This window comes from Ascaphus truei, chromosome 3 (genome assembly GCF_040206685.1).
Source record: "Ascaphus truei isolate aAscTru1 chromosome 3, aAscTru1.hap1, whole genome shotgun sequence".
NCBI classification, from domain to species: Eukaryota; Metazoa; Chordata; class Amphibia; order Anura; family Ascaphidae; genus Ascaphus; species Ascaphus truei.
The window spans coordinates 2,460,223-2,484,555 of NC_134485.1; the positions used below are offsets into that span (position 1 = coordinate 2,460,223).

Below are 24,333 nucleotides of genomic sequence, written 5' to 3' on the forward strand. Positions count from 1 at the left end.
GTGCCGGCATTCGTTGGGATCTTAGCGGTCTCGGCCTTCGGTCACCTCCTCCCACATGTAGCTGTGTGCCGGCATACGTTGGGATCTTAGCGGTCTCGGCCTTCGGTCACCTCCTCCCACATGTAGCTGTGTGCCGGCATACGTTGGGATCTTAGCGGTCTCGGCCTTCGGTCACCTCCTCCCACATGTAGCTGTGTGCCGGCATACGTTGGGATCTTACCGGTCTCAGCCTTTGGTCACCTCCCACATGTAGCTGTGTGTCGGCATACGTTGGGATCTTACCGGTCTCAGCCTTCGGTCACCTCCTCCCACATGTAGCTGTGTGCCGGCATACGTTGGGATCTTAGCGGTCTCAGCCTGCGGTCACCTCCTCCCACATGTAGCTGTGTGCCGGCATACGTTGGGATCTTCGCGGTCTCAGTCTTCGGTCACCTCCTCCCACATGTAGCTGTGTGCCGGCATACGTTGGGATCTTACCGGTCTCAGCCTGCGGTCACCTCCTCCCTCATGTAGCTGTGTGCCAGCATACGTTGGGATCTTACCGGTCTCAGCCTTCGGTCACCTCCTCCCACATGTAGCTGTGTGCCGGCATACGTTGAGATCTTATCGGTCTCAGCCTTCGGTCACCTCCTCCCACATGTAGCTGTGTGCCGGCATACGTTGGGATCTTCGCGGTCTCAGTCTTCGGTCACCTCCTCCCTCATGTAGCTGTGTGCCAGCATACGTTGGGATCTTACCGGTCTCAGCCTTCGGTCACCTCCTCCCACATGTAGCTGTGTGCCGGCATACGTTGAGATCTTACCGGTCTCAGCCTTCGATCACCTCCTCCCTCATGTAGCTGTGTGCCGGCATACGTTGGGATCTTACCGGTCTCAGCCTTCGGTCACCTCCTCCCACATGTAGCTGTGTGCCGGCATACGTTGGGATCTTACCGGTCTCGACCTTCGGTCACCTCCTCCCACATGTAGCTGTGTGCCGGCATACGTTGGGATCTTACCGGTCTCAGCCTGCGGTCACCTCCTCCCACATGTAGCTGTGTGCCGGCATACGTTGGGATCTTACCGGTCTCGACCTTCGGTCACCTCCTCCCACATGTAGCTGTGTGCCGGCATACGCTGGGATCTTACCGGTCTCAGCCTGCGGTCACCTCCTCCCACATGTAGCTGTGTGCCGGCATACGTTGGGATCTTACCGGTCTCGACCTTCGGTCACCTCCTCCCACATGTAGCTGTGTGCCGGCATACGCTGGGATCTTACCGGTCTCAGCCTTCGGTCACCTCCTCCCTCATGTAGCTGTGTGCCGGCATACGTTGGGATCTTACCGGTCTCAGCCTTCGGTCACCTCCTCCCTCATGTAGCTGTGTGCCGGCATACGTTGGGATCTTACCGGTCTCGACCTTCGGTCACCTCCTCCCACATGTAGCTGTGTGCCGGCATACGTTGAGATCTTACCGGTCTCGACCTTCGGTCACCTCCTCCCACATGTAGCTGTGTGCCGGCATACGTTGAGATCTTACCGGTCTCAGCCTGCGGTCACCTCCTCCCACATGTAGCTGTGTGCCGGCATATGTTGGGATCTTACCGGTCTCAGCCTTCGGTCACCTCCTCCCTCATGTAGCTGTGTGCCGGCATACGTTGGGATCTTACCGGTCTCAGCTTGCGGTTGGGTTTCCGTGGGGGGAAACGCTGAGCTCGGGCAGATGTTTTTCCCTTGAGCCCCCGAGCTGGACACTCTTTTTGCCCCAAGTTATACAGTATTTTCAACTCCTCCCCAGGTGGACGAAATGGGCCTCGGAGCAGAACGGGTACCTGGGGGCCGTCCTGCGGAGATCCCTGGACGGTTATTTAAAGCACTCGTGGTAAGTGAAACTCTTCAATTAGCAGGCTCGCAAAATGCCGACTTATGTTTCCGTTTTGTTACAGGAATATGTGGGAAACACCACATTTTGCTCACTTTCACTAACAAATAATGTACATTTATGTGAATTCTGGGGTACAAAGTGCTCTGTGTTTGGTATTGTTTGGTAAAATGTGTTTTACCGGCATCGCGCCACAGTCCCGGTGAGGTGAACGCACAGACATCTTTTAAACATGAGTACTGAGGAGATTGAAATGATAGAGACTGGTTAATGACTTGACCTGGAGGAACAACGGCAGCGTGAGGAACGGCGCCCGTGCGTCCCCTTGTCCTGTAACCAAAACTCAAACAGACGTGGTTTTTAGTACCGCCGGGTAATCCGGGAGCTCGTGAATTGGATTCGCACCTCAGACACTTATAATCCGTGTTATCCGTGGTAATCCCTGGGTGTCCAAGGCTGGGATGGGACTATTAGACGCGGCCGTTTCCCCGTCGCCATTCAGCCACCGAGGGACACTTGGTCGCCACTGTTTAAGCCGCTGGCCGTTTCGGCCTCGAGGTAGGTGATTAGCATTAGGATTAGGGGTTCAAATTAGGGTTGTTAGGGTAAGGCCGTGCCTATAGTGTCGTCGATGGCGATGGGTGACGTCACCCGTCGCCACCGGCGAAATTTATATTTCGCCGGGTGGCGGCGTTGCATAATTCCGGCAATTTGATTGGTTCAAGGGCCGTCACGTGACGCGACAGCCCTTGAAAAATCAAATTTTGCCGGCTAACAGTTTTTCGCGACGTCATTCCCTCGCTTTGTCGCCGTCACGCGCACTATAAGCGCACGCGGCGGCAATGCTTTTGTTTTGGGCGACGTCGCCGGCACTATAAGCACTGCCTAAGGGGGTTAATGAGTTAAGGTTATTAGGGTTAGGGGTTAAGGTTAGGCTATTAGGGTAAGGGGTTAAGGTTATTAGGGTAATGAGTTAAGGTTATTAGGGTAATTATGCATTTGGGGTGCCGAGCTGTATACTATGTCTCCATAGTCGATAATTGGCATTAGCATCTGCTGTGCAATACGCTTTCTGACTAGGAGACTTAGGGAGGATTTGTTCCTGTAAAGTACCCCTAGTTTGGCATAGGTCTTGGATGTCAAGGTATCAATGTACATCCCAAATGTTAAATGGGAGTCAAACCATATGCCCAGGTATTTAAAACTAGTAACAGAAGTTAGGGTGGTGTTAGCGTTGGTTCTGATCAGGAGCTCAGTCATTGAGTCATCTGCATACATGTGTATTGAAGTTCCCTTACAAGATCATTGATGAACACTGAGAAGAGTAGGGGCCCCAGAACAGAGACTTGTGGGACACCACAGGTGATATCCAAGTGGTTGGAGATAGAGCCTGAGATGGACACATGTTGGGATCTACCTGATATTTTATTTATTTATAACATGTTTTACCAGGAAGTAATACAGTGAGAGTTGCCTCTCGTTTTCATGTGTGTCCTGGGCACAGAGTTAAGATGACAAATAATACATGGTTACAATACATAGTTACATTAAGTGAGCAGGGTATACATTATATACAAGACATTGCATGCACAGTTAGAGATAATATCTATTATATATTATGATAGGTAGGACTGAAACCAGTTTAAAGCATGCTTCCCTATTCCAGAGCTCTGGAGTTTGTTAAGCAGGATAGCATGATCAACTGTATCAAAAGCCTTTGCAAAATCTAGGAATACTGCACCAGTGAGTTGTCCCCGTTCCATTCCACACTGGATCTCATTACAAACTTTTAGCAGTGTAGTTACGGTGGAGTGTTTGGGGCGAAAGCCAGATTGGAATTGGCTAGGGAAATTTGTCTTGTTATAGTAATCGCTTAATTGGGAGTGGACACATTTTTCCATGACTTTGGATAGGATTGGGAGAAGAGAGATTGGCCTGTAGTTTGAGACAGTGTTTTTGTCCCCACTTTTGAAGATTGGGACAACTCTGGCAGTTTTCCAGGTCTTAGGGATATGGCCTGCAGACAGGATAGAGTTGATATGGGAAGCAAGCGGTTTCACACATAGCTTCTCCATTTTGGCTTTATTTTTGTTAAATAAATCATGACACAGTGTAATATGTCATGTGTTGTTGTTCATCTGAGGTTGTATTTACCTAATTTTAAGACCTGCTAAGGAACAGATGATTGTTATTATGTCCTGATATGTAAAACCATAGAATTCAAAGAGGGTGTACTTTCTTTTTCACATGACTGTATATGTATAGAGTATCTATATCTAAGTACAAACGATAGATATACTATATGTAATATTATGTACAATTTGTCCCACGGTGCTCACACCTGCTATTGACCTTAATCCTGCCCTTGTCCCCCCAGGCACGAGGCTGTTCTGCATTATATCCAGGCAGCGGAGGCCGGGTTTGAGATTGCACAGTTCAACGCGGCTTATATCTGCGAAGAAGACCCTGTGAGCAGGCTGAAATGTTCATTACAGTACAGTATAACACGGCGCAGGCGTTACATTACAGTATAACACGGCGCAGGCGTTACGTTCCAGTATAACACGGCGCAGGCGTTACGTTACAGTATAACACGGCGCAGGTGTTACATTACAGTATAACACGGCGCAGGCGTTACGTTACAGTATAACACGGCGCAGGCGTTACGTTACAGTATAACACGGCGCAGGCGTTACATTACAGTATAACACGGCGCAGGCGTTACGTTCCAGTATAACACGGCGCAGGCGTTACATTACAGTATATCACGCGCAGGCGTTACATTACAGTATAACACGGCGCTGGCGTTGCATTACAGTATAACACAGCGCAGGCGTTACATTACAGTATAACACGGCGCAGGCATTACATTACAGTATAACACGGTGCTGGCGTTACATTACAGTATAACACGGCGCAGGCGTTACATTACAGTATAACACGGCGCTGGCGTTACATTACAGTATAACACGGCGCAGGCATTACATTACAGTATAACACGGCGCTGGCGTTACATTACAGTATAACACGGCGCTGGCGTTACGTTACAGTATAACACGGCGCAGGCGTTACATTACAGTATAACACGGCGCATGCGTTACGTTACAGTATAACACGGCGCAGGCGTTACATTACAGTATAACACGGCGCAGGCGTTACGTTCCAGTATAACACGGCGCAGGCGTTACATTACAGTATAACACGCGCAGGCGTTACATTACAGTATAACATGGCGCTGGCATTGCATTACAGTATAACACAGCGCAGGCGTTACATTACAGTATAACACGGCGCTGGCGTTACATTACAGTATAACACGGCGCTGGCGTTACATTACAGTATAACACGGTGCTGGCGTTACATTACAGTATAACACGGCGCTGGCGTTACATTACAGTATAACACGGCGCTGGCGTTACATTACAGTATAACACGGCGCTGGCGTTACATTACAGTATAACACGGCGCTGGCGTTACATTACAGTATAACACGGCGCAGGCGTTACATTACAGTATAACACGGCGCAGGCATTACATTACAGTATAACACGGCGCTGGCATTACATTACAGTATAACACGGCGCAGGCGTTACATTACAGTATAACACGGCGCAGGCATTACATTACAGTATAACACGGCGCTGGCGTTGCATTACAGTATAACACGGCGCAGGCATTACATTACAGTATAACACGGCGCAGGCGTTACATTACAGTATAACACGGCGCAGGCATTACATTACAGTATAACACAGCGTAGGCGTTACATTACAGTATAACACGGCGCTGGCGTTGCATTACAGTATAACACAGCGCAGGCGTTACATTACAGTATAACACGGCGCAGGCGTTACGTTACAGTATAACACGGCGCTGGTGTTACATTACAGTATAACACGGCGCTGGTGGGTGCAGGCGTTACATTACAGTATAACACGGCGCTGGCGTTACATTACAGTATAACACGGCGCTGGTGGGTGCAGGCGTTGCATTACAGTATAACATAGTGCAGGCGTTACATTACAGTATAACACGGCGCTGGCGTTACATTACAGTATAACACGGCGCAGGCGTTACATTACAGTATAACACGGCGCTGGTGTTACATTACAGTATAACACGGCGCTGGTGGGTGCAGGCGTTACATTACAGTATAACACGGCGCTGGCGTTACATTACAGTATAACACGGCGCTGGTGGGTGCAGGCGTTGCATTACAGTATAACACAGCGCTGGTGTTACATTACAGTATAACACGGCGCTGGCGTTGCATTACAGTATAACACAGCGCTGGTGTTACATTACAGTATAACACGGCGCAGGCGTTACATTACAGTATAACACGGCGCTGGTGTTACATTACAGTATAACACGGCGCTGGTGGGTGCAGGCGTTACATTACAGTATAACACGGCGCTGGCGTTACATTACAGTATAACACGGCGCTGGTGGGTGCAGGCGTTGCATTACAGTATAACATAGTGCAGGCGTTACATTACAGTATAACACGGCGCTGGCGTTACATTACAGTATAACACAGCGCAGGCGTTACATTACAGTATAACACGGCGCAGGCATTACGTTACAGTATAACACGGCGCTGGCGTTACATTACAGTATAACACGGCGCAGGCATTACATTACAGTATAACACGGCGCTGGCGTTACATTACAGTATAACACGGCGCTGGTGGGTGCAGGCGTTGCATTACAGTATAACATAGTGCAGGCGTTACATTACAGTATAACACGGCGCAGGCGTTACATTACAGTATAACACGCGCAGGCGTTACATTACAGTATAACACAGCGCAGGCGTTACATTACAGTATAACACGGCGCAGGCGTTACATTACAGTATAACACGGCGCAGGCGTTACATTACAGTATAACACGGCGCAGGCGTTACATTACAGTATAACACGGCGCAGGCGTTACATTACAGTATAACACAGCGCAGGCGTTACATTACAGTATAACACGGCGCAGGCATTACATTACAGTATAACACGGCGCAGGCATTACATTACAGTATAATACGGCGCAGGCGTTACATTACAGTATAACACAGCGCAGGCGTTACATTACAGTATAACACGGCGCAGGCATTACGTTACAGTATAACACGGCGCTGGCGTTACATTACAGTATAACACGGCGCAGGCATTACATTACAGTATAACACGGCGCTGGCGTTACATTACAGTATAACACGGCGCTGGTGGGTGCAGGCGTTGCATTACAGTATAACATAGTGCAGGCGTTACATTACAGTATAACACGGCGCAGGCGTTACATTACAGTATAACACGCGCAGGCGTTACATTACAGTATAACACAGCGCAGGCGTTACATTACAGTATAACACGGCGCAGGCGTTACATTACAGTATAACACGGCGCAGGCGTTACATTTCAGTATAACACGGCGCAGGCGTTACATTACAGTATAACACGGCGCAGGCGTTACATTACAGTATAACACAGCGCAGGCGTTACATTACAGTATAACACGGCGCAGGCATTACATTACAGTATAACACGGCGCAGGCATTACATTACAGTACAATACGGCGCAGGCGTTACATTACAGTATAACACGGTGCAGGCGTTGCATTACAGTATAACACGGCGCAGGCGTTACATTACAGTATAACACGGCGCTGGCGTTACATTACAGTATAACACGGCGCAGGCGTTACATTACAGTATAACACGGCGCAGGCGTTACATTACAGTATAACACAGCGCAGGCGTTACATTACAGTATAACACAGCGTAGGCGTTACATTACAGTATAACACGGCATTACATTACAGTATAACACAGCGCAGGCGTTACATTACAGTATAACACGGCGCAGGCGTTACATTACAGTATAACACGGCGCTGGTGGGCGCTGGCGTTACATTACAGTATAACACGGCATTACATTACAGTATAACACAGCGCAGGCGTTACATTACAGTATAACACGGCGCAGGCGTTACATTACAGTATAACACGGCACTGACGTTACATTACAGTATAACACAGCGCAGGCGTTACGTTACAGTATAACACGGCGCAGGCGTTACATTACAGTATAACACAGCGCAGGCGTTACGTTACATTCTTAGTCTGCTAGGTATAATCTGTGTGTTTCCTTTTACTGATGTCACAAAATGTTTCAGGAAAGAGGTTCCGTTTTCATTACACATTATTTAGATGTTAAAGTCAGTTCTGCATACTGTACTTATTGCACCATAATGCGATTCAGCTGGAATAGGGTATGTTCAGTGTACAGAATTAAAGGGATATTCAGTAAAACTCTAGAAATGATTGTGGTGTAAAAAAAATCAAAGTGGAGTATGACCGCAGTATATCCCCTGACAGGCTCTCCCCCGTGAGATCAGAGACCCAGGAAATATTGTCAGTAGTGAAACTGCCTTTGCTGATGTTGCAGACAATGCCACGTTATTGCGACTGGAAGCCATTTATTCTCAAACTAAAGAAATAGGTGAATAAAAAACATAGTGATGTATGTATGTAAGAGAGGTGTGCAGAGGTACATTAATTTAGACTGATTTGGGTGAAATTAAAACCTGGCTTTCTTGAGCCTGTTCCTTTAAACTCTGTACAGCATACAAACACAAAATAAACAAGCTTGTACTCCACTTTGGAGACTAAATAGACAGTACGTGCCCCAACTATCTGTGGCTGGCTGGACAGACCAGTTCCTAGTCCAAAAACATAATATATTTATCCGGGGGCAATATTATATATCTATCTATATATATAAAACTCAAAAGATGTTTGTGGGTTTGTGCGCGCTCCATTGGCTGACTGCAGGGCGGGCCTTGGCTCTCATTGGCTGTCGCTTGCAGCGGGGGCGGGGCTTCTCTGTGCTGTCTGCTTCTTTCTCTGTGCTGCGGGGCTGGGGCTTCTCTCTGCACACAGACATCCCCTCCTGTCTGCTTAGTACTCCCCAGGTGAAAGTGTATGACTTATGTGTGTGTTGTGTGTGTTGTGCTATGAGTGTGTTGTGATTGAGTGTGTGTGTGTTGGGATTATGTGGGTTGTGATTGAGTTGGTGTGTTGTGTGTGTGTGTGTGTTGCCTATGTTGGTTGTGATTGTGTGTGTGTTGTGATTCCCCATTGAGCCGCCGCCGAACAACCCCTCCGCCCGCCCCCGCAGTGAGCCGTCGCCGCAAAGCAGCCCTCCCGTCCGCCCCTGCAGTGACCCGCCCGCCCCAACAGTGAGCCGCCACCAACCCTGCTGCCCGCCGGGGGAGACAGTGAGGGGTACTCCAGGGGACTCAGGGATACCCGAACTGTGAACTGGGGGGTCCGGAGCTGTGAACGGGGGGGGGGGGGAACGGAGCTCTGAACGGAGGGGGGGACACCGGATCCATATGAAGGGGGGACCGGATTGATGTGAACGGGGGGGAGGGAGGGGAATTGAGACAGAGAGAGAGGGGAATGGGGACAGAGAGAGAGGGGGGAGCGGAGAGAGGGAGCGGAGAGAGAGAGGAGAGAGAGAGAGGGAGTGGAGAAAAAGGGGAGTGCGGAAAGAGAGGGGGGAGCAGAGAGAGAGGTGGAGAGAGCGGTGGGAAGCGGAGAGAGGGGGAGCGGAGAGATAGAGGGGGAGCGGAGAGGGGGGGAGCGAGAGAGAGGGGGGAGCGAGAGACAGGGGGAGCGAAGAGGGGGGTAGCGAGAGAGAGAGGGGGGAGCGGAGAGAGAAACGGAGCGGATATTTATATAAAATATGAAATCCCAGGCAACCCGGGTATATGAGCTAGTATATATATATATATATATATATATATATATATATATATATATATATATATATATATATATATATATATATATATATATATATACATGAAAAGAAAAAAGAGAGAGCGCACGCCCCATAGCATAATACAGTACATTTATTGGGAAAGGGGAGGGGGGGGGGGGGTAGAAAATCCACTCACAAGGGTAGGTTAAAATCAAGCAGTGTGTGATATATCACTGCCAACTCTGGTCACTCAGCCTCCAGACCCCGCAGTCCAACTCGCACTTGAAGCTGCTGGTAGATGTTCTCTGGTGCATGAGTAGAAAGGCCAAACATGACTCACCTAGTCTCTGTCACTATGGGCAGGAGCAGAGACAGAGACTAGGTGAGTCATGTTTGGCCTCAAGCTTCAGTCTGGGCATGCGCGGACAGTGACTGGGGGCGGTTCATACCCACAATCCATTGTGCTGTTGGCGCGGCGCCGCGAGTGACGTCACGCGCATGCGCACTGGGCCTGCGGCGTAATTTTGCACAGATTTTTTCAATTTGTATATCATAAACTAGGTATTTAAGGTGCCTTATTCCAGTTCATCCCATACTCCTTGATAAAGGACCCGTAGGTCTGAAACGCGTAGGAGGTTCCTGTCTTTGTCCCCCAAGGGGGTATACTTGTCTCTCTTCATGCACTAATAAAGAACAGCGTTTTTACTCCACACCTGGCTCCCTGGCTGTGCGCCATTCGTTTTTTTTTTTTTTTTCTTCTGGTATCCTGTATTGCTGAATGAATTGCCAACCTGTACCTGATTGCTTCATTGTCCAACCCCTTAAGTAAGTGCTATATTTTGTCTGTTATTTGTACCATCTTGTGTGTTCACCTTCTTTAACGAATAAACTATATTTATTATATCTAAGTCGTGTTCAATGCAAGCCAGATATTTTGTGTATATTATAACCTATCACTAGCTACCCTGACACCCTTGTGTGCCGCAAGCCTCTGCCAGGATGCCGGGGAATGCCATTGTGCTTTTGATAAAGGCCATGTATGGCCGAAACGTCACGTCATTCTGTTGGCAATAAATAGTATATTTAAAATCTGTGGAGCCCTGTTCTTTATACCTTCCATTGAAGATTGGATTATCACAGAGAATCCTGAGCCAGGAGCACCGGTATTTGAATCTAATTTATTTATATACTTTGGACATAGAAAAACAACCGTGTACAAGCTCCAAGAGTTATGGTCAATAATGCTTAAGAAAGCAATAATGAATAATGAATGTTCAGAGGAGTTGACACCGGAACATGAGGGTTGAAGGGCTAACAATCAATGTAGAATGATGGGGGTAGCGAGGAGGGCTTAACACATTGGGGACAATACATGTGTGATGGTAACTCACTCAGTCTCCGTAGCCCCGGCTGTGCCCGGTGTGGAGTACGCTCTACTCACGATAGGAACACCGCCTAGCTCCCCTTCTTTCCAGCTGCAGCCCTGACGCTGCCAGAAGCGTCTCCCTTGGACATCCGGTGGTGAACGCTGATCCTCTCACGTGACAACAGGAAAAGGTAAGGATCGATTATCCATCCGCTCCGTGGAAAAAATGGTAAGAACTCACCAGCAAGGAGGTTAAAAATTACTTTATTAAACTACATAAAAAACAAAGAAACAAACAGTACAAAGTACTCTCCCACGCGTTTCACGCCCACTATGGCGCCATAGTGGGCGTGAAACGCGTGGGAGAGTACTTTGTACTATTTGTTTCTTTGTTTTTTATGTAGTTTAATAAAGTAATTTTTAACCTCTCTGCTGGTGAGTTCCTACCATTTTTTCCACGGAGCGGATGGATAATCGATCCTTACCTTTTCCTGAAGCCTGATAAAGCAGGCTGCCAGGAACCAAAATGGCCACAGAGAGCAGAAAGGGCAGGAGAGACAGAAAACCCAGACCACAGTGAAAACCCGGCACGAATCGAGCAGAATCCTTACAGTACCCCCCTCTTGAGGAGAGAACTCCGGGCGATCTAAGACGGTTTGAGCGGAAATTTTCGATGAAATGCCCGGACCAGGTTTGAGGCATGGACATCCCTGGACCTGATCCATGAATTTTCCTTGGGTCCATAACCCTTCCAATGGACCAAGTACTGTAGCCCGCCACGGGATCTACAGAAGTCCAATATTTGGCTTACTTCAAATTCCTCCTGGCCATCCACCAAGAATGGTTTAGGAGGGGGAAGGGAAGGAGGAGAGAAGGTGTTCCGGACGAATGGCTTGAGGAGGGACACATGGAACACTTGGGGTATTTTTAAGGTATCCGGAAGTTCCAGTTTGAACACCATCGGGTTGACTTGTTTCAATATTTTATAAGGTCCAATGAACTTGGCCCCGAGTTTGGAGGAAGGTTGTTTCAAGCGGATATTTTTCGTAGCCAGACAGACCTTATCTCCCACTTGAAACGGAGGAGGTGACCATCAACGTTTATCCGCCTGGGTTTTTTGCTGGAGAGCGGCTTTGGTCAGACTGACCTGGATTTTCTTCCAGAGTAACTGGAGTTCTTGGATTTTGTCATCCACTGCAGGAACTCCGGAGAGGGGACTGGAAAGAGGAAGGGCAGCGGGATGATACCCGTAGGCACAGGAGAATGGTGATTCCAGTGTTGAATCGTGCTTCATAGCATTACGGGAAAACTCGGCCCACAGGAGCAGATCAACCCAGTCGTCCTGTAGCTCAGAAACAAAACATCAGAGGAATTGTTCTAAGAACAGGTTGGTCCTTTCCGTGAGACCATTGGACTGGGGATGGTAGGAAGAAATGTAAGGCGATACCCATTTTTTGGCTGAAGGCCTTCCAAAATCTAGAGATGAATTGGGATCCGCGATCCGAGACTATATCCGTCGGGAGTCCATGGAGGCGTAATATCTCTTTATTAAAGATCTCCAATAGTTCAGATGCTGTGGGTAGCTTCCTGAGAGGAACAAAATGGGCTTGTCATGTGAAACGGTTGAAACTACCAGTATGGTAGTCATACCCCTGGAGGGAAGCAACTCCACAATAAAATCCATGGAGAGGTGGGTCCATGGGCAGGTGGGGACGGGTAGGGGTTACGCAGGCTGCCACAAACTCCTGTACGTCTTTGCGGAGCTATGGCCACCAAAAGATTTGTTCGAAGAAATCGCAAGTCTTCCTAACCCCGGGTGACCAGCCGTCTTGGAGTTATGAACCCATTGTAACACCTCACTTCAGAATTGGGGAGGAACAAATAATTTAGACGAACGTGTGGATGTTGATCTAGCCTGAGCCTGCGAAAACTGTTGCAGAAGTGATGAAGATACGGCGGAGATGGAATGAGGGGGGAAAGATACGGAGAGATGGAATGAGGGGGGAAAGATACGAGAGTATGGAACATCAGGTGGAATGATGGGTCCCTGCTCTTTCTCCTCAGAGCCGTCAAGAGAGAATTGTCGAGATAGAGCATCTGCTTTGGTGTTCTTGGATCCTGGACAATAAGAGATCACAAAGCTGAACCGAGTGAACAAGAGAGCCCACCTCGCCTGACGCATCCTGAGTCTCCTTGCCCCTTCAATGTATTTGAAGTCCTTGTGGTCTGTAAGGATTGAAATCAGAGAAGTTGTCCCCTCAAGCAAATGTCTCCATTCTTCAAGAGCCATTTTCATAGACAGAAGTTCCCGATTTCCAACATCATTGTTCCTTTCTGCAGTAGAAAATTTCTTAGAAAAGAAGGCACATGGATGGAGTTTCCATGAAAATCCTTCCTTTCAGAAAGAACGGCTCCGGCTGCCAGATCAGATGCGTCCACTCCAAGCACGAAGGGTTTTGTAGAATCTGGATGCATCAGCACAGGTGCAAACGAAAAGGCGGACTTGAGCTTCTCGAAATCCAAAAAAGCCTCAGCGGGCCATATCTTAGGATTCGCCCCTTTCTTAGTAAGAGCCATAATGGGTGCGACCATATTAGAAAAATTCCTGATGAATCGTCGGTAGTAGTTGGCGAACCCAAGAAATCGTTGTATCGGTTTGAGACCTAATGGTAAGGACCAGTCCAGCACTGCCGATACTTTCGCACGATCCATCTCGAACCCATGGGAAGAGATGAAGTACCCAATGAAAGAAATCTTCTTTTGTTCGAATTGACACTTCTCGAGTTTGGTGTGGAGGGAGTGGTCCCGAAGTCTTTGGAGAACCAATCTAACCTATGCCCGATGTTCGGTCAAAGAACTGGAAAAGATAAGGAAATCGTACAGATATACCAAGAGAAATTGGTCCAATAGGTCCCGGAAAATCTCGTTGATGAAATTTTGAAATACGGCTGGTGTGTTGCATACAGTAAGCCAAATGGCATAACTATATATTCGTAGTGGCCATCACGGGTATTAAAAGCTGTTTCCACTCATCACCCTCTCTGATACGGATCAAATTGTAGGCTCCTCGAAGATCCAGGTTGGTGAAGATGGTAGCCTTGCGTAAGCGGCCAAAGACTTCAGGAATGAGGGGTAGCGGATATCGGTTCTTTACGGTGATTTTATTAAGGCCTCTGTAGTCGATACATGGCCTGAGAGAACCATCTTTTATTGAAACGAAGAAGAAACCTGCTCCATCGGGAGAACTTGATTTGCGAATAAACCCACACTGAAGGTTCTCCGAATGTATTCCCGCATTGCATTGATTTCTGGTTCCGAAAGGGGATAGGTGCGGCCTCGAGAAGGGATGACCCCTGGAAGTAGATCCATTGCACAATCATAAGGTCGGTGTGGCGGTAACTCCTCTGCCTGTTTTTTATCGAATACATCGGCAAATTCCTGGTAACAAACTGGAAGGCATGATGCGGAAGGCTCAGTAGGTAGCCCAACCTCGGAGATGGTGCGAGACACCGGAAGACACGATCCATGGATATGTTGTCCCTAGGCTGTCACTTGATTGGTTGCCCAATCGATCTTGGGGTTTTGATGCCGCTGCCAGGGAAGTCCTAGAACCACTGGAGAAGGAGAGCAAATCACGTAGAATGATAGTGACTCTTTGTGAAGAGCCCCGACTGTGACCAGCAAAGGATTAGTCTCGAGAGTGATGGTCTCGGGTATCAGAGGTCTTCCATCAATAGCCACTACAGGTAACGGAATCTCCCTAGTACGGAGAGGAAGGGAGTGGAGTTTCGCAAATGCGTGATCTATGAAGCTCCCTGCGGCTCCTAAATCCACAAAAGCCTGAGTGAAAATGGATGCTGGTCCCCAGGAGAGTGAAACCGGCAGGAGGAGCCGTGAAGGTTGTGAAGGAAGAATAGCAGAAATGTCCAGAGAATATTCCTCTGTCTACACTGGGCATTGGGGTTTTCCTGATTTAGGACAGTCTCGGACAAGGTAATCTTTGTGCCCACAGTATAGGCACTGCCCCCTAACACGCCTCCTAGTTCTCTCCTGCTCAGGTAACTTGGTATCACCTAATTGCATCGGTTCCTCCTCAGGGAGAGGTGCAGAAAGGGGGGTCTGAAAGTGGGGGGCAAGCCGGATTTTAGGGGGGGGAGGAGAGTGTATTTGTGTGTGAGGAGGAGAGTGCGAGGGCTTTGTGTGTTTGTGGGTGTGTGTGTGGGGGGGGGGAGGATAGGAGAGTGTGAGGGCTTTGTGTGTTTGTGTGTGTGTGTGTGTGTGTGTGTGTGTGTGGGGGGAGGAGAGTGTGAGGGCTTTGTGTGTGTGTGGGGAGGAGAGTGTGAGGGCTTTGTGTGTGGGGAGGAGAGTGTGAGGGCTTTGTGTGTGTGTGTGGGGGGGGGGGAGAAGAGTGTGAGGGCTTTGGGTCTGGGGAGGAGTGTGAGGGCTTTGTGTGTGTGTGTGTGTGTGTGTGTGTGTGTGTGTGTGTGTGTGTGTGTGTGTGTGTGTGTGTGTGTGTGTGTGTGTGTGTGTGTGTGTGTGTGTGTGTGTGTGTGTGTGTGTGTGTGAAGGAGAGTGTGATGTCTTTGTGTGTGGGGAGGAGAGTGTGAGGGCTGTGTGTGTGGGGAGGAGAGTGTGAGGGCTGTGTGTGTGGGGAGGAGAGTGTGAGGGGTGTGTGTGTGTGGGGAGAAGAGTGTGAGGGCTGTGTGTGTGGGGAGGAGAGTGTGATGGCTTTGTGTGTGGGGAGGATAGTGTGAGGGCTGTGTGTGGGGAGGACAGTATGAGGGCTTTGTGTGGGGGGAGGAGAGTGTGAGGGCTGTGTGTGTGTGGGGGAGGAGAGTGTGAGGGTTGTGTGTGTGGGGGGAGGAGAGGGTGAGGGTTATGTGTGTGTGTGTGGGAAGGAGAGTGTGAGGGCTGTGTGTGTGGGGAGGAGAGTGTGAGGGCTGTGTGTGTGGGGAGGAGAGTGTGAGGGCTGTGTGTGGGGAGGAGAGTGTGAGGTCTGTGTGTGTGTGGGGTGGAGAGTGAGTTAACAATTGGCATCTTCAAGTGCACTACAGTAGTTCTCCCCAACTGGTACCTATTTCTAGCAGTTATATTTTGTAACCACAAGAGGGGGCTCACGGCATTCTCCTCTGTTCACAGGACGGTTTGGTGAGTCGATTTATCCAAGTAGACTGTGTCTGGAAATATTACAACCTCTCAACCCACAGCGACAAGCCGCACTCCTATGGTAAGTGCTTAACGACTACGGGGCACAGGCACCAAGTGCTGGTAACCCCTAATCACGGCAGTGGGTGCGGTAACCCGTACCGGGCACTCGGTGCATGTGCCCCTACATAAGGTATTATTTTACACCCAATACCCCCTGCTAAACACCACGAGTGTTCCTGGGATGTTCAGGGGCAACGCAATTCTCACGTTTCCCGTGTTATGGAAAGCGCGCCCCGGGCAGACAGGACTCGCCATGTTTTATACATTTTGGGGAGATCAGGAAGAAATCTAAAAGCAAAAAGAAGAAGAAGATCAACACACTTCCAAACGCCCTAAAACCGAACATTTCACCGCCATTGTAATTATTATTTTCTTATATCATGCGTTATACAAGCCGCACTCTTAAACTCTTAGGTGGGGAGGGGGGTGGGGAGCTCCGTTAGATGGGGGTCAAATTCTTCCAAAAATACAAATCCAGGTCTACGTGTCAATTCTCCAGGTTGAAAAATACCGACTATAAGTGATCTTATACAGAGGTGCGTTGTTGTAAAGCACATGCCTCAGCACGTGTTCTGTTTGGTGAACACGTGGATCGCACCCTTAATATCCTCAGCGTATGGGGTTAACCCCGTAGCTGCCAGGTGGGCCACGACACACTGTGCAGTGCATTGCATTGGCAGGCCTCACTGGCAGTGATAGTGTTAATGCTGAGTATTTCCCGTTATGAGTACAGATGACTTTTTAGGATTGTCAGTAATAGCTTCCTCTTCACTCTTTCGGGGGCGATTCTATGACCTATTCTCCCCCCGTGCACTGCTGAGGTTACGCCATGCAAGAGCCCGGGGTAATAATATCAGCATTCAACATCCCGGCTCACACTGCAAACTCTGGGTGCAAGAAAAAGAATATATTCTTCCAACCCCAGAAATACAGAGAGGAAGGACATTAGGGGTGAGAAGGCCGTGAAATACAGAGAGGAAGGACATTAGGGGTGAGAAAGCCGTGAAATACAGAGAGGAAGGACATTAGGGGTGAGAAGGCCGTGAGATACAGAGAGGAAGGACATTAGGGGTGAGAAGGCCGTGAAATACAGAGAGGAAGGACATTAGGGGTGAGAAAGCCGTGAGATACAGAGAGGAAGGACATTAGGGGTGAGGTGAGAAGGCCGTGAAATACAGAGAGGAAGATTAGGGGTGAGAAGGCCGTGAACTACAGAGAGGAAGGACATTAGGGGTGAGAAGGCCGTGAGATACAGAGAGAAAGGACATTAGGGGTGAGAAGGCCGTGAAATACAGAGAGGAGGACATTAGGGGTGAGGTGAGAAGGCCGTGAAATACAGAGAGGAAGGACATTAGGGGTGAGAAGGCCGTGATATACAGAGAGGAAGGACATTAGGGGTGAGAAGGCCGTGAGATAGAGAGGAAGGACATTAGGGGTGAGAAAGCCGTGAAATACAGAGAGGAAGGACATTAGGGGTGAGGTGAGAAGGCCGTGAAATACAGAAAGGAAGGACATTAGGGGTGAGAAAGCCGTGAAATACAGAGAGGAAGGACATTAGGGGTGAGAAGGCCGAGAACATCCCGGCTCACACTGCAAACTCTGGGTGCAAGAAAAAGAATATATTCTTCCAACTCCAGAAATACAGAGAGGAAGGACATTAGGGGTGAGAAGGCCGTGAAATACAGAGAGGAAGGACATTAGGGGTGAGAAAGCCGTGAAATACAGAGAGGAAGGACATTAGGGGTGAGAAGGCCGTGAGATACAGAGAGGAAGGACATTAGGGGTGAGAAGGCCGTGAGATACAGAGAGGAAGGACATTAGGGGTGAGAAGGCCGTGAAATACAGAGAGGAAGGACATTAGGGGTGAGAAAGCCGTGAGATACAGAGAGGAAGGACATTAGGGGTGAGGTGAGAAGGCCGTGAAATACAGAGAGGAAGGACATTAGGGGTGAGAAGGCCGTGAACTACAGAGAGGAAGGACATTAGGGGTGAGAAGGCCGTGAGATACAGAGAGAAAGGACATTAGGGGTGAGAAGGCCGTGAAATACAGAGAGGAGGACATTAGGGGTGAGGTGAGAAGGCCGTGAAATACAGAGAGGAAGGACATTAGGGGTGAGAAGGCCGTGATATACAGAGAGGAAGGACATTAGGGGTGAGAAGGCCGTGAAATACAGATAGGAAGGACATTAGGGGTGAGAAGGCCGTGAGATACAGAGAGGAAGGACATTAGGGGTGAGAAGGCCGTGAAATACAGAGAGGAAGGACATTAGGGGTGAGAAGGCCGTGATATACAGAGAGGAAGGACATTAGGGGTGAGAAGGCCGTGATATACAGAGAGGAAGGACATTAGGGGTGAGGTGAGAAGGCCGTGAAATACAGAGAGGAAGGACATTAGGGGTGAGAAGGCCGTGAAATACAGAGAGGAAGGACATTAGGGGTGAGAAGGCCGTGAAATACAGAGAGGAAGGACATTAGGGGTGAGAAGGCCGTGAACTACAGAGAGGAAGGACATTAGGGGTGAGAAGGCCGTGAGATACAGAGAGAAAGGACATTAGGGGTGAGAAGGCCGTGAAATACAGAGAGGAAGGACATTAGGGGTGAGAAGGCCGTGAAATACAGAGAGAAAGGACATTAGGGGTGAGAAGGCCGTGAAATACAGAGAGGAAGGACATTAGGGGTGAGGTGAGAAGGCCGTGAAATACAGAGAGGAAGGACATTAGGGGTGAGAAGGCCGTGAAATACAGAGAGGAAGGACATTAGGGGTGAGAAGGCCGTGAAATACAGAGAGGAAGGACATTAGGGGTGAGAAGGCCGTGAGATACAGAGAGAAAGGACATTAGGGGTGAGAAGGCCGTGAAATACAGAGAGGAAGGACATTAGGGGTGAGGTGAGAAGGCCATGAAATACAGAGAGGAAGGACATTAGGGATGTGAAGGCCGTGAGATAGAGAGGAAGGACATTAGGGGTGAGAAGGCCGTGAAATACAGAGAGGAAGGACATTAGGGATGAGAAGGCCGTGAGATACAGAGAGGAAGGACATTAGGGGTGAGAAGGCCGTGAAATACAGAGAGAAAGGACATTAGGGATGAGAAGGCCGTGAAATACAGAGAAGAAGGACATTAGGGGTGAGGTGAGAAGGCCGTGAAATACAGAAAGGAAGGACATTAGGGGTGAGAAGGCCGTGAGATACAGAGAGAAAGGACATTAGGGATGAGAAGGCCGTGAAATACAGAGAGGAAGGACATTAGGGGTGAGAAGGCTGTGAGATACAGAGAGGAAGGACATTAGGGGTGAGAAGGCCGTGAGATACAGAGAGGAAGGACATTAGGGGTGAGAAGGCCGTGAAATACAGAGAGGAAGGACATTAGGGGTGAGAAGGCCGTGAGATACAGAGAGGAAGTACATTAGGGATGAGAAGGCCATGAGATACAGAGAGGAAGGACATTAGGGGTGAGGTGAGAAGGCCGTGAAATACAGAGAGGAAGGACATTAGGGATGAGAAGGCCGTTAAATACAGAGAGGAAGGACATTAGGGATGAGAAGGCAGTGAAATACAGAGAGGAAGGACATGGTGAGGTGAGAAGGCCGTGTGATACAGAGAGGAAGGACATTAGGGATGAGAAGGCCGTGAAATACAGAGAGGAAGGACATTAGGGATGAGAAGGCCGTGAAATACAGAGAGGAAGGATATTAGGGGTGAGAAGGCTGTGAAATACAGAGAGGAAGGACATTAGGGATGAGATGAGAAGGCCGTGAAATACAGAGAGGAAGGACATTAGGGGTGAGATGAGAAGGCCGTGAAATACATAGAGGAAGGACATTAGGGGTGAGGTGAGAAGGCCGTGAAATACAGAGAGGAAGGACATTAGGGATGAGAAGGCCGTGAAATACAGAGAAGAAGGACATTAGGGGTGAGGTGAGAAGGCCATGAAATACAGAAAGGAAGGACATTAGGGGTGAGAAGGCCGTGAGATACAGAGAGGAAGGACATTAGGGGTGAGAAGGCCGTGAGATACAGAGAGGAAGGACATTAGGGGTGAGAAGGCCGTTAAATAAAGAGAGGAAGGACATCAGGGATGAGAAGGCCGTGATAAACAGAGAGGAAGAACATTAAGGGTGAGGTGAGAAGGCCATTAAATACAGAGAGGAAGGACATTAGGGGTGAGAAGGCCGTGAGATACAGAGAAAAAGGACATTAGGGGTGAGAAGGCAGTGAAATACAGAGAGGAAGGACATTAGGGGTGAGGTGAGAAGGCCGTGAAATACAGAGAGGAAGGACATTAGGGGTGAGGTGAGAAGGCCGTGAAATACAGAGAGGAAGGACATTAGGGGTGAGGTGAGAAGGCCATGAAATACATAGAGGAAGGACATTAGGGGTGAGGTGAGAAGGCCATGAAATACAGAGAGGAAGGACATTAGGGGTGAGGTGAGAAGGCCGTGAAATACAGAGAGGAAGGACATTAGGGATGAGAAGGCTGTGAGAAACAGAGAGGAAGGACATTAGGGGTGAGATGGCCGTGAGATACAGAGAGGAAGGACATTAGGCATGAGAAGGCCGTGAAATACAGAGAGGAAGGACATTAGGGGTGAGAAGGCCGTGATATACAGAGAGGAAGGACAGTAGGGGTGAGAAGGCCGTGAGATACAGAAAGGAAGGACATTAGGGATGAGAAGGCCGTGAAATACAGAGAGGAAGGACATTAGGGGTGAGGTGAGAAGGCCATGAAATACATAGAGGAAGGACATTAGGGGTGAGGTGAGAAGGCCATGAAATACAGAGAGGAAGGACATTATGGGTGAGGTGAGAAGGCTGTGAGATATATAGAGGAACGACATTAGGGGTGAGGTGAAAAGACCATGAAATACAGAGAGGAAGGACATTAGGGATGAGAAGGCCGTGAAATACAGAGAGGAAGGACATTAGGGGTGAGAAGACCGCGAAATACAGAGAGGAAGAACATTAGGGGTGAGAAGGCCGTGTGATACAGAGAGGAAGGACATTAGGGGTGAGAAGGCCAGGATATACAGAGAGGAAGGACATTAGGGGTGAGAAGGCCATGAGATACAGAGAGGAAGGACATTAGGGGTGAGAAGACCGTGATATACATAGAGGAAGGACATTAGGGATGAGAAGGCCGTGACCCGTTTTACGTTGGGGTTGAGTTGTTTCCCTGTTCCTGCAGCCCAGGTAAAGATGGGGGACTTGTTGTATGCCGGACACGAGAGGAGGAAACGGGACGTGCAGGCCGCAGTGCACATGTACAAATCCGCAGCTCTACAGCGAGACCCACAGGTATCTGCTCGCAAGTGCTACACCGTGGTGGTGGGAGGGGGTTATAGAAATCCACTGGGACCTACATGTCTGATCCCACTTTAATCACAATCAGTACAAAGATGCTGCCATTTCTGCTTTGATTCTGGAGAATAAGAGGCTGGAGAAGGTAGTGTGTGACTCTCACTCACACTTACCCCTCTCTCTCTCACGCACATTCTTCCTCAACTCTCACACATGCACACAGACACTTCCCTCTCACATACCCTTCTGCCCCCCCTACACTTTCCACCCCTCTTACACACACACTCCCCCCTCTCTGACACACACACACACACACACACTCCCTATCCTGGAACCAGGGTAACGTGTGATGTGTGAATAGCTCCAGATAGCTTAACTCATGCCTTCCCTCTTCCAAAGCACAAGTCCTTTTGTCTTTCTTAGTTTTATTGCAAAGTCAAGGAAACAAAGGGTTCTTGTAGATGGAGAAGTGTGCTAGAGAGGGCTTCTCTAGAAGTGCTGTGTATCACCGGGTAAGGCGTGTGTAAAAACAGAAAGGCCTTGCTGGGGCTGATAGCATGAAGGTGCTCACTCACTCAGTGTCCTGGGGGGACAGGAAGTATATGGCTTTCTGGGAACAGGAACAGTCTGAGGGTGAGATATCTGTGAATACAGACAGGAGAGTAAGGGAAACGCCACTGAGCCAGCGGGATTAAGGGGGTTGCCACGACAACCTGGATATGAGCTAGCTGGAAAGCCCAAATGCAACAATGTATCAGTTCCACAGACACAGTGTGTTTTCAGAGCAAATATACATGCAGCTGAAATAAGGAGCTGACTGGCAGCGGGGGGGGGGGGGGGGCGGGGGGGGGGAGTAATAAGAAATAGGGATCCTGATACAGAACACTCCCACCTCACACACAAAATGCCTCTCTAAGGCCGCGCTTATAGCGACGGCGACGCAAATTCGCCCAAAAACAAAAGCATTGCCGCCGCTGCGTGCGCTTATAGTGCATGCGACGGCGACAAGCGACAGAGCGACGCCGCCGTCGCGAAAACCCGCCGCCGGCAAAATTTGATTTTTCAAGGGCCGTCGCGTCACGTGATGGCCCTTTAACAAATCAAATTGCCGGAATCCCGCGACGCGGCCGACCGGTGAAACATAACTTTTGCCGGTGGCGATGGCGACGGGTGACGTCACCCATCGTTTCGCCGTCGCCGTCGGCGGCACTATAGGCAAAGCCTAACATAGACACACACTTCCTCCCCTCTCACACAAACACACACTCTCCCCCTCTCTCACACAGACACACTTCATCCTCTTACACATGCACAATTCCTCCCCTCATATACACACACACATCCTCTCTCACTGCCCTCACACACACACTGCCTTCACACACACTCTCCCTCACACACACACTTCCTCCTCTCTCACACACACACATTCCCCCCCTCTCACACACACACATTCCCCCCCTCTCACACACACACGTACACTTCCACCCTCTCACAGACACAAACACACACTTCTCCCCTCTCACACATACTTCTCCCCTCTCAGGCATACACACACTTCCCCCCTCTCACACACACAATTCTCCCTTACACAAATACACACACACATACACACTTTTGCTCTCTCTCACAGACATTCCCCCTCTCTCACACACACATACACACACATATACTCTTCCCTTCTCACAAACACACTCACACTTTATCCCCTCACACACTCACAAACACACACTTCCCCCCCCCTCACACACACACACATACATACACACACACACTTTCCCCCCCCTCACACACACTTGTTAATTGTGGGGCTTGAGCACTGAATAATTGTGTCCCAGAACCCTCAGCGCCCGCTCGCCATGTGCTGCGGACAGAGGGCACTCTGCATCGGGCCGCCAGCACCGCGCCTGTTTTCAGAACTGGGAAGCATGTTAACTGGTTCTGGAGAACAGTGCGATCCGGCAGAATATCCGGCCTGGCTTCAGGTGAAGAACATGCATCAATGTGTACAGGAGGTTTCCGCCCGGTTAGCGGCTTTAGTTAGCGGTGCCGAGCGTCACAATTACAGGAGGTAGGAATGAGACGCACACATTATTATATAAGGGGGGTAACGCGGTCCCACAGTTCCCAGGGGCCTCTCTGCCTAATGTCCTGTATCAAATATAAGAAATATGTTTAACAAACGTCTCAGCTCGGCGCAGGCCCGGTAATAAAACAAACACGTTCCTTAGATACAAATGGGAAATCTGCGCTGCCCTAAATAACATTCCCTCTGTCTCGGGGCTGTAGGGCCTGTACAGTTTGGGCATCCTTGTGGAAGAAGGCGTCTCCCTCCCCTCATCCACCCTCCGTGAGCTGGGATTTAATAGTTCTGCCAGTAGCAATAACTACACCATCATGATGGAGCTTTACAGGAGGTAAGAGACGGTGTTATTCTCGCCAACGCGTCCCCCGTTATGTCATCGCTCTGCGGGGCCCCAGGCGGCACTAGCTGGGAATATGAGCACACTCGTCCCACTCGGAGGATATTTATTACAATATTTGTATATACTGTAACAATAGAAGATGTAGCCGGGATGACCTTCAGTAACACTGCCCGGAGCAGCGTATTGTACAATTGTATTTGGAGACATGTACCTGTCTCCCGAAATAAGCGTTTGTGTTGTTTTGTGCAGGTGCAGAGATCACGAGAAGGAGGACTCGTATGTCCCCTGCAGTCTGGCTCTTCTCAATGCTCACTTGCAATACGTCTGGGCTTTCCACAGCTCGATTGTCAAGGTAAAGTGAATACTCCTGTAGCCCCCTCTTTGAATACTATTAGTTCAGTTAAAGGGTTAATGTTT

At 49.2% G+C, this 24,333-nt stretch overlaps 1 protein-coding gene across 1 annotated transcript in view; it reads left to right on the forward strand.

Moving 5' to 3' along the window:
- LOC142491233 (protein sel-1 homolog 3-like) overlaps nucleotides 1–24,333 on the forward strand; it is a 169,413-nt gene that overhangs the window by 141,910 nt on the left and 3,170 nt on the right. Inside the window, exons 18-23 of the mRNA XM_075593500.1 lie at nucleotides 1,776–1,859; nucleotides 4,237–4,327; nucleotides 16,129–16,216; nucleotides 21,381–21,490; nucleotides 23,780–23,907; nucleotides 24,166–24,268. Of these exons, the coding sequence (XP_075449615.1) occupies nucleotides 1,776–1,859; nucleotides 4,237–4,327; nucleotides 16,129–16,216; nucleotides 21,381–21,490; nucleotides 23,780–23,907; nucleotides 24,166–24,268 (604 nt within the window). The remainder of the gene's footprint in view (nucleotides 1–1,775; nucleotides 1,860–4,236; nucleotides 4,328–16,128; nucleotides 16,217–21,380; nucleotides 21,491–23,779; nucleotides 23,908–24,165; nucleotides 24,269–24,333) is intronic.